Source organism: Mixophyes fleayi, chromosome 3 (genome assembly GCF_038048845.1).
Source record: "Mixophyes fleayi isolate aMixFle1 chromosome 3, aMixFle1.hap1, whole genome shotgun sequence".
Taxonomy (NCBI): Eukaryota; Metazoa; Chordata; class Amphibia; order Anura; family Limnodynastidae; genus Mixophyes; species Mixophyes fleayi.
Window position 1 is genome coordinate 33,550,822 of NC_134404.1, and position 13,665 is coordinate 33,564,486.

Consider the following 13,665-nt stretch of genomic DNA (forward strand, 5'->3'; position numbering starts at 1 on the left):
TGAAATTCACACAATTTACTTATATTTTTATTTTGTGTATAACAGTTATCATTATATTCATGCAATTTGAACTTGATTTGGTGCACCAGAGATATACTAAACTTGCTATTAATATTTGTCCACTGGCTAGAGGTTAAAACACTGATGAATTAATTGCTCTGTCCTGGTTCTACGACATTTATTAATTATCTCTGTTTTGTAAATTCTTTTTTACTGTTTCAGCACCCTCTTCTGATTACCATTTTGCTTGCTCATTTAATAATTAATAAAACTAATTAAGCATGAACAGAAAAGAGAATGTGGTGAAAGCGCATAACAAATAAATGGCTCCTAAGAGATGTCCTAAAGTAAAATTTAAGCAATCAAACTCAAAGCCTGGATGCAGCTGCTGAAATCCATCTAGATTGGATAAGGAGGAAAATAGTTATGCTGAAATGAGCCACGCATGTTGTGTGGAATAAGCTACTGTGCAATGATTTAAAAAATGGCAACAGCATTGGCAACCTTACATGGACAATAATCCAATTATACATAGCTAAAACAAGGTCCTCATTCTGAAGATAATTATGTTGATGAGGTTGAGGGGTAGTCAGGGTAAGAGGGGGCAGATAGAGTTTACATACATTTTGCTAAAGATAAAAAAAGCAGATATTGAAAGTAGATGTGGTGGTGATGATAATTGATCAATTAGCTTAAAATGTTGTCCTAGGTCACTATACCAATGGCTGACATCTTCCCCCATTCTCCCAGCAAGCAGTGCTTCTGCACCCAGTTCTGCTTAGCGATGATAAGGATGGACCTGATTCATTAAGGATCTTAACTTAAGAAACTTCTTATTTCAGTCTCCTGGACAAAACCATGTTACAATGCAAGGGGTGCAAATTAGTATTCTGCTTTGCACATAAGTTAAATACTGACTGTTTTTTCATGTAGCACACAAATACTTGATAGCTTATTTGTACACTGAAATTTAAAGTTGACATTTGTGTGCTACATGAAAAAACAGTCAGTATTTAACTTATGTGCAAAACAGAATACTAATTTGCACCCCTTGCATTGTAACATTGTTTTGTCCAGGAGACTGAAATAAGAAGTTTCTTAAGTTAAGATCCTTAATGCATCAGACCCGATATTATGACTGTTGCACTGCTTGACAGAGCTACTAGTGATGACAATGATGAATCAGCTAGCCGTACATTGGTCATTGCAATTTTGATGAAAATTCAGACTCACTCAAGTCAACTAATAGTGTTGATTGATGACATCTTCATTTACAGGGATCGGTAGGATCGGATGCGATAAAAGTTCTGCTGTAACTGCAATTTCTTGAAAAAGGAAACTATCTATGCAATGTTTTAAAGAAGAAAGTAAAAAGAACACTGTATTTCACAAAGTAAGACAGGTACTCCCAAATTCAATTTAATAGCAGAAGTATTTGGCTTAATTGAGTTCAAACTTCAACTGGTAGAAATCTAATATATATTTTATATTATGCATATACGTATACTGTATATGTGTGTACCAGAGTAATTACTTTATTTTCTATTATCTTTTGTCCCCAGGTTAGTGGTTACCACACTATTGATTACTTTGAGAATTGCTCTGTCCTTGTTCTACTACATTTCAATGTGAAGCAATTGTCTCTTCACCCAAAATCCCTGTGGCTGACTGAGTTCCCCCAGCATACAGCGGTTCAGATCTGTAAGCATTTATGTTGGTGACATGCAAAATCAGCTATTATTTTGTTACATGTTACATACAAATCACACAAGATGGGATAGCACTTTCAATATGTTTGGCTATGTGGCTTCATGAAAAAACAAGCTATCAACAGCCGTATCATGGATAGGGGGGTGGGGGGATTTACTGATATTAATTCCTGGAAAATGGCAGATTTCTATTTGAATTGAGTATGCATTTGCAAAGCTATAATGTTGGAACTATAATATGGTTAAACAGGTAATCGGTGAAAGAAAACATCGGTTAACGCCTCATAATAGCAAATAGACCTGTAGCTCCTTTTCAAAATCTCCTTTTGACAATTTGTCTGATCTTTCTCCTTCCTTCTCACCTTTCCACTCTACTTTACTCTCTCTCTTTCTTTCTTTCTCTCTCTCTCTCCGCAGCTTTATACAGCTTTTTTTTGTTTTTCACACTAACAAAACGTCATACATCATGACCTGGAACTGATATAACAAAAACCAATAAAGGAGAAATTAGGTCAGAACAAAAGTGGTAGAGGAAATTCCATTGCAAACATTTAAGGTCACAATTCACTTAAGAAAAAAAGCACAATTCCACAGCTGAAAGCAGAATAAGGTCCGTGCTCTGTGAAACAGTTTTCAATATTTCACTCATTACTACTAGAGCAGAATTACACAGCTCATAGTTAGTCAACCTGTGGATCTCACACTGTTGTGGAACTACAGGTCCCAGTGTGCTGGTATTTGAAGATACACAACTGCTAGTGAGCTGCAGGTTGTCAAAACAGCATCGTATAAATCAGAGGCAATCTGTGGCTGTGCAGGTTTTGTGGAACACAGGTTACAGTTAAACAACCTGTGGATATTTCATTTGCATTAGATGTTACAACAGGTTAAAAATACTAATTCAATATTTTGCAGAAAGATGCAAGTTGATGTTTCCTACAATTGTAATTTGCTATGAGAAGTGAACAAGTTACCTGTGTGAGATAGGGGGTCTCGTACCTCTGACGTCATCTCTTCCACAAACATGTTTTTCAGGGGTTGATGTGCAGTAGATGACATTCTATCTCTCCTCCATACTTCTGCACATATTCCTGGCACAGTCAGCTGCATGTTGTTGTAAACAGACGTTCCATTCATTGCTGACAACAATTCCTTCAGTGTGGACAATAGAATCTCCTAGGAAACAGGCGGAACAAAACTCCAGGAGGCAACAATGTCAGTCTGTGCTTTGAGCCTCCTGGGTCAATATGACAGTTTGTAAATATTATAATCGTTAAAAGCATTGAGATATTTTACTGCTAATGCAGATATTTTGCAATGGTAGTTTTTTCTAATGCCAGTACTCATAAATATACTTTAAAAAAAAACAACAACAGCAAGAACAACAATGTTTTAAACAAAATACACAGGTATTGAAAGATATACAAAAACATTTTTATTGTACACGACAATTATGTTTTTATAGCAAATTCTATACATCTCCAAACATACACACACAAGAAAAACAATAAATACCCCCCCAAAAATAAATTATGTTGACAAATTCAGTGTTTATTTCTATTTAAGTCTCAATTTTCATGTGTTAATATTTAACGCTTGAGAAAAGCAATCAATATTAATCTTGACTAAATTCAGTTCTCCATCTGTTTTTGGCACTAACAATATTAAAACAGGTACATTTCCGCTGCTATTTCCCCATGGAAAGAATAGGGCATATAGAAAAAAAGTCCTATTTAATTAATTTTGCTCAATACTTTACTCATCCGATCCACATTGAGGAGTGAAAAGATTCAAGGACAGTGGGATTAAAGCACAAATGTAATCCATAAAAAATATGTATATGACATACAGAAAAAACCCTAAAACTACTATTATTAAATAATAGACTACATCTAAACAGCTCGGGTTGACTTCCTCTGCAGGCCAAGCAGTTTGGAAGGAAACTACCAAAGGGACATGCTGGCACTTGTAGTTCAACATCAAACACTTCCATTGAATTACCTTTTTAAACCATTCCTTAGGTTTTTGCATACTTGCCAACTTTGGCAAGGAGTGCTCTGGGAAATCTAGGGGAGGTCGGTGTGTGGGGGAGGGGTCCAGCGGATGGCATCATTTGGCCCCACACCCTAAACAAGCATCACATTCTCTGACCTTTTACAGAAAGGGGCGGGGCCATGAAGATGCATGATTCATGTCCTAAGCTCCGCCTCCCCACTTCCCTAGTGGGGAGGCGGGTTGCCCTGACTCCCAGAAATTCGAGATTCCTCCGGACATTCCCGGAGAGCAGGCAACAATGGGTTCCTGCCGGACACAAATAGTCCCCCCTGCACTTGCCTGCAGGTAGTTAAGTAGCCACTTTAATAGATACAACAACTCTTCCAATGTAATGGTCTTCTTAGTCAGAGTGGTGCGTTTTCATGACACATGTTGGCTCCCTTGATAAGAATAGAGCAATACAGTTGCATAGTGGTTGTTCTCACAGTATTGGGGACTGTACTCTATTCCAACTTACCCTTGGTGTGGAGTCTGTATGTTCCTTCTGTGTTTGTGTGGGTTTACTCCAGGCATCCCACAGTTGAAAATCATACTTGTAGATTAATGTTACAGTATGTTTGTATGATAGAGAATTTAGGGCCTGAGTTATTAAGGAGAGCAAAGCAAAAAAAAAAGGAATAAGTTTGCTCCTGGACAAACCATGTTACAATGTAAGGGGTGCAAATTATTTTATTATTTTGCATGTAAGTTAAATACTGGCTCTTTTTTCATGTAGCACACAAATACTTCATAGCTTTATTTTTTTCACTGAAATTTAAATTTGATCTAGGACATACCCTACCCCATCTATAAATCTGTCCCCACATTTTAAATTTACCCCCTCCTCCAACGCAACATGGTTTTGCCCAGGTGCAAAGTTAGTGCTTTTTTATGCTTTGCTCTCCTTAATGACTCAGGCCCTTAGACTGAAAGCTCCACTATAAAGTTTAGTGTTATATGGTATTCTATATAATAAAATTCAATAAATAATTAACATTGATGGCCAGGCACAGTCAGTGTACCCATCTGCTAATAGAATTTTTTAAGATAATGCTGAAGGCTAAGGAAGTCCTGAACTGGTTTCAGGAAGATGTTGTTGAAATTGGCTAAACGCAGCAGCTTGCACAGTCACCAGATCTCCATCCAGTTAAGCATTTGCAGGATAAGGTGGAACTTAATAAATCCACCATCAGCTACTTTCTTAGAAATGTATAGAGGAAAGAGTCTAAGGAACATGGAACATTGGCATTGCCATTTGGATCGATGTAATGACAACTTTCTTAACCTGCTTTGTAAGTACTGCCAAAAATATGGTTTCCAATTGGGGTTTCTGAGTCTTGACATCAACTGTCTTCTTTAAACATACACTGATCAGCCACAACATTTAAACCACGGACAAGTGAAGTGAATAACATTGATTATCTCGTTACAATGGCACCTGTCAGGGGGTGGAATATATTAGGCATCCAGTGAACAGTCAGTTCTTGAAGTTGATGTGTTGAAAACAGGAAAAATGGGCAAGTGTAAGGATCTGAGTGACTTTCATAAGGGCCAGTTTGTGATGGCTAGATGACTGAGTCAGAGCATCTCCAAAACGGCAAGTCTTGTGGGGCGTTCCCGGTATACAGTAGTTAGTACCTACCAAAAGTGGTCCAAGGAAGGACAACCTGTAAACCAGCGATAGGGTCAATGATGCACGGGGGGAGTGAAAGCTGCCAGTCCGGTCCAATCCCACAAAAGAGTTACTGTAGTACAAATTGCTGAAAAAATTAATGATGGCTATGATCGAACGGTGTCAAACACACAGTGCATTATAGCTTGCTGTGTATGGGGCTGTGTAGCCACAGGCAGGTCAGAGTGCCCATGCTGACCCCTGTCCACTGCCGAAAGAGCATACAATGGGCACGTGAGTGCCAGAACTGCACCATGGAGAAATGGACTGATGAATCACGCTTTCTTTTACATCATGTGGCCGGCTTGGTGCATGTGCGTCATTTAGCTGGGGAAGAGCTGGCACCAGGATGCACTATGGGAAGAAGGCAAGCTGGCGGAGGCAGTGTGATGCTCTGGGCAATGTTCTGCTGGGAAACTTTGGGCCCTGGCATTCATATGAATGTTACTTTGACATGTACCACCTACCTAAACATTGTTGCAAACTAAGAACACCCCTTCATGAAAACGGTATTCCCTGATGACTGTGGCCTTTTTCATCAGGATAATACACCCTTCCACACTACAAAAATTGTTCAGGAATGGTGTGAGGAACATGACAAAGTGTTCAAGGTGTTGACTTGGCCTCCAAATTCAACAGATCTTAATCCGATCTGTGGGATGTTCTGGAAAACAATTCTGAGCCATTGAGGCCCCACTTGGAACGTACAGGACTTAAAGGATCTTCTGCTAACGTCTTGGTGTCAGATAACACAGGACACCTTCAGAGGTCTGCTGGAGTCCATGCCTCAATAGGTCAGAACTGTTTTGGCGGTATGAGCGGGACCTACACAATATTAAACAGGTGGTTTTAATGTTGTGGCTGATTAGTATATATAAGGTTCATCTTTAATGCACCATCAATTATTTCTCATCTTCAGTATTTCACTAACTATTGCAGTAATTCAGTAGAAAGTCATTCCATTTCTTTATTAAAATATGTTGTATCAGCAAACCCTGATGGAAAGATCAATTATCTTTTCATTATTCAACTTTATAATACATGACTGGTGCAAATATGTTAAACTGCAAAAGAAATTGAAGAAAATGTTATAAAACTATGGAAGGGACACAAAATGACAAAGTTGACATACTTAACTAATAAAAAGAGAAAAACAGAGAGTAATCATCTTATCTCAGGATTTTTGAAGAAATGGAATTTTATCAACAGTTAGGTTTTTTTTTATTAAACCCTATGTAATGCCAGGGACCTGATCCATTAAGATTCCTATACAAGCTAGTCTGACATTTTTAATTAATGTTGGAAAATCAAGAATTAGTTTTTTAAGAGTCCACCTCTTGATTGTAGATAGAGTTCAGACCCTCTTGTCTTTAACCCATTCCTCTCTTTTTTGATGTCACAAGGTCCACAGCTGTTTCCCTCTCTGGACACCACAACGATATTGGATCTGGCCAGTGGGCAGCATTGAATAACAGAGTGGGCCGCTGTTGTTCAATTGGCCCACTGATTGACAGATCGGGTTGGCCCGATATTATCAATGTAAGGCCCGATCTTGTCACAGTATGCAAGGGTTGTGGTCTCCTGGGCCCCTCTCGAACCCACTTTGTGCCTGCTAATATGCCAATTGGTACATGATTGTGGAAAATGTTTTTGCAATGTGGCAAAAATGTATTTGTTAACAGGATGCCATTTTGTTTTAATTAAAAATACATCTCCTGCCCACTATTTGGCCAGTAGAGGATTTAGCTGATTGTTTTTTGGGGCCACACAAACCATCTCCACTGCCATGTCCCTGTCCCCACCACCTCAGGCCAATAAGGTGCAGTAAGAGTGGCTATGAGTAGAAGTCAATTGCCCAGCTCAGTATCCCTGTTCATCAGTTAATGCACTGAGCACAGTCACCCTCTGCTGGATGAGCAGTAGGGGGCTAGAAGAAGCTTTTTTTAAAAAAAAAATAGTAACTAAAATGGGCACTTGGTCTTGTGACAGATCATCTTTAAGCCCAGGAGCAACAAAACAATGAGCTTATTAAAACCTAAATGAAAAATAAACTGAGAAGCAAACAGGTGGAAACTTGTTGTTTTTTAAACGGTCCCCTAAAATAAAATGTAACAGCTTCAGGAATTTATGAAGACTGGAGCGCATAGCAAATTTCTAGCAACCTGTCAATTTAGTGGTGTAGTTTACAATGTGACAGCAAACATCTGATTTATTGTTATGGGCAACACTACCTTTTGTCTTTGAACCAATTAATAGAAATGCGTTCTGTGGGGTGGGAGCCCAGAGTTCTGAAATGGATTATATATTATGTAATAATTGTCACTTATAGTGGTCAGAATATAAATGCACTCAATGAGGAGAAACTCAATTCTGCATGAAGTACCCCCAGACATCACCACCATGTCTGGCTAAATACATTACTGGTTTCTATGGTAGAGGAATCTACACTCTTGTTTGCTTGAGTGATGTGCGAGCAAAAATGAACGGAGGTTTCAAGCTGGACATCGAAGCAGAGTCTTTTCGCACAATGTTCTGCAGCACTTCTCACTGAATTAAATCCCCCCCCGCCCCCCCAATAATTGTCTTAAATGTACATATCTACGCTGTGCATATCAATGAAAAATTATCCTAGGTCTCTCTTAAATGTTGGACAAAACTAATTGTAACATTGCAGACTAATCCATTAAATGTACATAATGAGTCATTAGGGAATGAAAAGTGATTGCAATTTGCATTTTTAGAAACGGATAGAAAATGCAAGCAGGTACACCTGTATTCCTCAAGAAGAGGCTCTCAAGAAACTTTTCTAATTGAATATGGCTGTAAATAGGTTCTGCTTATACTGCACTTACCATATGTAGACAGATACAACACAGTACACAATGCATATGTATATACAAGTTAACCCGTGTATGATACTCATGCATTCTAGTCAAATCAAGCTACTTAAGGTCTTAAAAAGGTTCTTGTCATGCATTTGGGCCATAGCCCAGGCCTCCTCAGGGGAAGAGCGTTACTTCCCGACGCAAGCCCCCTTTTTAATGTGTGTTCATGAGGTAAATGGATGAGTCCTTTCTGAGAAAATAGTTTTTTTCCACACACACACTAACACACGCCGCTATACATGTGTGTTCATGAGGTAAAATTACCTCACAAAAATGAGTTTGACCCCTCAACTCGTAAATTTAGCCTTTACTACCCCTCCCACGGGGGGAATGGGGGATGATGGAAGTTAACTGACTTCACTATTCTAATTTTTTTGTCAAATAATGTCAGTATACCAAATTTCAGGTCAATTGGATGAGCCCTTTCTGAGAAAATAGTTTTTTCCACACACACACTAACACAAGCCGCTAGGCTTTTACTTTTATAATATTAGATAATGCTAAGAATTTAGTAGGTTAGTGTATAACTCCGTCCAGCAGGTGGCGCTGCAGCTTGTTTTTTTTTCCACACACAGACTAACACACGCCGCTAGGCTTTTATATTATAGATAAGTTCAATGCACAGATTAAAACATTTATTAAATGCCTTAACATCTGTTAATAATATAGTCATTAATGAAAAAAATATCAATGCGACCGTCACCACTATCACTCGGCACTTACACCTGTAGCTGGTGAAAGTGATACGGCTGAAAATCATGCACCTGAAAGATGCCCAATGCTAGAAACTGATGTGAGGGCACGCCCCTTGCTGTGCATAGGTTACGAGCATGCGTTCCGCGCCCCCCAAACACCTCCTTCACCCAGTTACGACCATGCAATAGTAGTGAGTTGTAGTCCTTTTCTGAGCATGCACAAAATACGGCACGTATCAGCATTTACTTTCCTTAATGAATCTGGCCTAATGTCATTTCCGGGCTAAAAATAATAGTAGAATACAAATCAGATAGGGATTTTCCACCTTCAATTATAGTTTACTAGCAGAATACCCAGCGTTGCCCGGGATTTAAATAATGTTTATTTACAAAAATCAATCTAAATATTAAACATACATGTAAATATCATGTTAAAATTGGACCAGTAGAAGGTGAAAAGTGAAAATGTGAAACTGTATTTGAACTGTATATGATGGAACGAACCGATAAACAATTACTTTAAAACAGCTTGATAAACTATATTTCTCGTTTCTTCATTTGGGGCAAATACATACAAATTTCTTGGTGATCCAACTCTTGAGCACACAACGTAAAATTGTCGATGAGAAAAGCAAGGTGATTCCAAGTTGACTCCAGCTACATGTAAAGATTGTCCTTGGGCCTTATTGATAGACATGGCAAAAGCTAAACGAACTGGAAATTGTAGACGCTTAAATTGAAATGGCATATCAGATGGAATGAGAGGTATGCGTGGAATGAAAGCATTGTCACCTTTTGCACAGCCTGTCAAAATAGTTGCTTTAATGACATGAGAATGGAGCTTTTGGACTACTAATCTTGTACCGTTACAAAGTCTTGGAGGATTTAAATTTCTGAGAAGCATAATGGGTGATCCAATCTTCAGTACCAGGTTATGCGGTGGCATTCCGGGAGGTTCTAAAGAGTTTAAAAATTCAGTAGGATAGTGCACAGCCTCATTTTCTTCAACAACGGTATCTATTGATTTGTATAATATGGCTTTTCCAGGCAACTCTTCTTGAATCTTTAAGTTGATGTTGTTTACACAATTATTTTAGTTACTGGATGAAGCGGCATTAAACCATTCCCAATATTTAACAAATGATCAGCAAACTGACCGTCCATTGTGTTGCCATGCAGAGAAACTCTCATATTTGTGGTTAGTCGCAAAGTGCGAACATGCCTGCAAAGATGTGATGATTTAAGGCATGCATTAATTTCATCCACCATTGTTCCTTTTGGAATGACCGGCAATGTTTGTCGAAAATCTCCAGCCAATAAAACAGTGACTCCACCCATTAGTAAATCATTGCCTCTTAAAAATTGAAGTGTTTGATTGAGGGCCTGTAAAGCATTTTTGTGTGACATGGTGCATTCATCCCATACAATGACCTGACATTGCTGCAGAATATGAGCTTTTTCTGTTCGTTTAGGGATATTGCAGACGGGAGTTTCACTCTGGGCCAGATTAAGCGGTAACTTGAAAGCTGAATGTGCTGTTCTTCCACCAGGGAGCAAAGTTGCAGCAATTCCACAGCAATAGCTATCTTGGAATGTACTCGAATTTTAGCAAGTAACAACTTGATGAGAAACGTCTTACCTGTTCCTCCGGGTGCATCCAGAAAAAATATATTTCCCCTTTTTTTTGGAACTTCTTCCAAGACATTGTTCCAGACATTCCAGAGTTATGGTCGTTTTGGATAATTTTTAGGTGTTACCCCCCTCGCCACCCCCACCCTTAGGGGTGTCTTGCCCCCACAATATTTGTTGTCAGACTGTAAGTCATATGTGTACCAGGTTTGGTGTAAATTGTTCCAGACATTCCAGAGTTATGGTCGTTTTCGATGATTTTTAGGTGTTACCCCCCTCGCCACCCCCACACCGTAATGAATTTCAATTTTAATTTTTTTTAGTTGCCTCCATCATGTTTTAATACACTCGTATGCAAAATTTCATGATCTTCGCTTGAAAAATGTGGATTTGTATAGAAAGACAGACAGAAGGACAGAAGGACAAATTTTCTCTTTTATATATTAGATAATTATTGGCTTCATACTCTCAGTCCAAAAACATACCGATAGGTTAATTGTTTGCGAATTAAAATGGTCTATGTTAGCATGTTAGGGAATTTAAACTGTAAACTTCAATAGGCAGGTACTGATCTGAATAATACAAATTGTTTGTACAGCACTGTGTAATATGCTGGTGGTACATAAATAATCAATGGCAATAATAATAATAATAATAATAAAACCAACACAAGGTGTAGCTCAGTCCTTAATTCAGGCAGATCTCCATTTAATTATTCCCTCTACACTGTTTTATTTTCACTGGCAATAAACCTTATTTTAACCCCTATCACTAATATTATAATATATCTCAAAATAGTGGCTAGGATCTAACAAAGTGTTGTATTATATTTGATCACAATTTTACTTGTTGATTTCCAATATATCTTTTAATTTACAAGGTGAACATTATCCTATTCCCCTGCTTCCCAGTTCTCAGGAAACCCTAATAATGTATGGTTTCCAGGTCACAAGTGAAATTATTAGTATCACCTGTCTTTTAAACCGTGTCAGTCAGTAATGAATACACCTGACGGAATTTAGGAAACACTGTCCTATATTTTTAAAATCATTTTATCATTTTCGATGCATCCACTAGGTGGCAGATCTGTTTGCACTGAGGACATTCTTACAGCTAAAGTAATATTATATACAATAGCACATAAGACAAACAGGAGAGAGTTTTTCAATGCAGCCTTGGTGTGTGCTTAGCCCACTCCTCAATAGCTACCAACATGACATGTTTTCAGGATTTCTGTCTGTAGAAACAGGTGGGAGATTAACTCACCTGTGCATGATTAAAGGAATCCTGAAAACACAACCTGTTGGTAGCTCTTGAGGACTGAGTTCGAGCACCTCTGGCTTAGCCCTTCCTCTACTTTCTCCTTCTTTACACAAAATATTTGTTAAACATTGCATTTGTTTATTCTATGAAAGACAGTTATTGTCATGTTATTCATTAGAAGACCTACCCTAAAATGCATAAACCTTTGCATCAAGAAAATGGAATTAAATAATGTTTACTGCCCACCAAACCTAAGTAGTACTGTCCAAAGTACAATTATATGCTCCAACAACAAGCAGAGATTGCCAATAAGGGTGTCAGCCAGCTCATATTTGGTAAGATTATGGGGTATAACACACAAACAAAAGCCATTAGTCACTTTTCTGCACAAACCATATTTCAAAGAAAGCTTGTCAATATGTTAACATTATTTTTCTTAAAGCATTCACCAAATGTTAAAAGTACATGATTAAGAACAGAGATACAACATCCCTAAACTCTTCAGGGACCCCTTTAAATAAATTATTTTTTAAATATAGATAATAACGGGAACATTCCTATGGAAATTGGGCCCACAAAAAACAAGCAAGGAAAAATCAGGACCGAGCTTCAATTGAATAAATTAATTAGGGACTGTCCATCTGTCAGACAACTAGCCATTCACAGATGTTTAGTGTGAGGAACCACTCTTATTGGCTAGTCACGTATAGAACCCTCATGGTATATGAATAGATTAATTGTAACAATGAAGTTAATTGATATATTGATTCGATTTTGGAGAGTCAAAAAATAAAAACAGTTATTCACCGTGGGGGAATATTTTCTGTAAAGTTCAAAAGTAAAAATATGTGATAACCTTTCAAAGAATCAATTGTGATTGTTTCACTTGCACTAAATTAATCAAACCTGTTTGCTGATTGGTGGCTGTGGGATGCTACAATGTTTAAATTTGTTAGTTAACAACATAATGTCCACTGACAAGATTGTATTCTAAATAGTTGATTGCAAAAGAATATTGTATAAAAGAGTAGTAATGGAATTTTGTCCATAGCTCGCCTTTTAGAGTGTTCTTCTTTGTACCCCACATGCTATAACATTATATCATCATTTTTGCCATCTCTTTTTATTCTATGTAACACAGTTTGCCCTGGTTTAGTTAACACAATAAAAAGTCTCTTTTATAGAACACACATAATGTAGCTGTTTTTTTTACACATTGTTTACATCTGACTGTTAAACAACCTAGGAAATTATCCTGTTGAAAGAAAGCAGAATGTGTATCCAATTCATAAATGCAAGTTTAAAACAACTTACCCTGAAAGTATTTACAATTGCTCTTAGCTTACTTCGGGAACAGACTATAAAAACAACAGTCGTAACAGTTTGACAGACGGAAACCCCCCAGCAGAATTTCACTGTACTTGTTCTAGCCTTATATCTAACTTTAAATATCTGGTATTATTATTATTATTATTAATATTTATTTATAAGGCGCCACAAGGCATCCGCAGCGCCGTACAGAGACAAACAAATTTACAATACAATGGGAGACAGCACAGTACAGTAAACACAGCAACTCAGTAAGCTCAATGCACAGCTAGAGAGGGCGGGGAAGGGGGAGGGAGGATCCGCAAACGACGGGGCCCAAGAAGGAGAACATGGTAGAACATCTGGTAAAGCAGGAGTCACGGTACATTTTCAGATTTGGTTTTTGCAACACTTATCATTAATATGCCTGCTTTTGGGTTCCCCTGTGGCTCTCCACATGCAACATCTAC

At 38.0% G+C, this 13,665-nt stretch overlaps 1 protein-coding gene across 1 annotated transcript in view; it reads right to left on the minus strand.

Annotated features, from left to right (window-relative positions):
• Positions 1-2,835, minus strand: part of SPATS1 (spermatogenesis associated serine rich 1) — a 38,198-nt gene extending 35,363 nt beyond the window's left edge. The window contains exon 1 of the mRNA XM_075200490.1: positions 2,684-2,835. Coding sequence (XP_075056591.1) covers positions 2,684-2,819 — 136 coding nt within the window. The 5' untranslated portion in view covers positions 2,820-2,835. The remainder of the gene's footprint in view (positions 1-2,683) is intronic.
• Between the last annotated feature and the right edge of the window lie 10,830 nt (positions 2,836-13,665).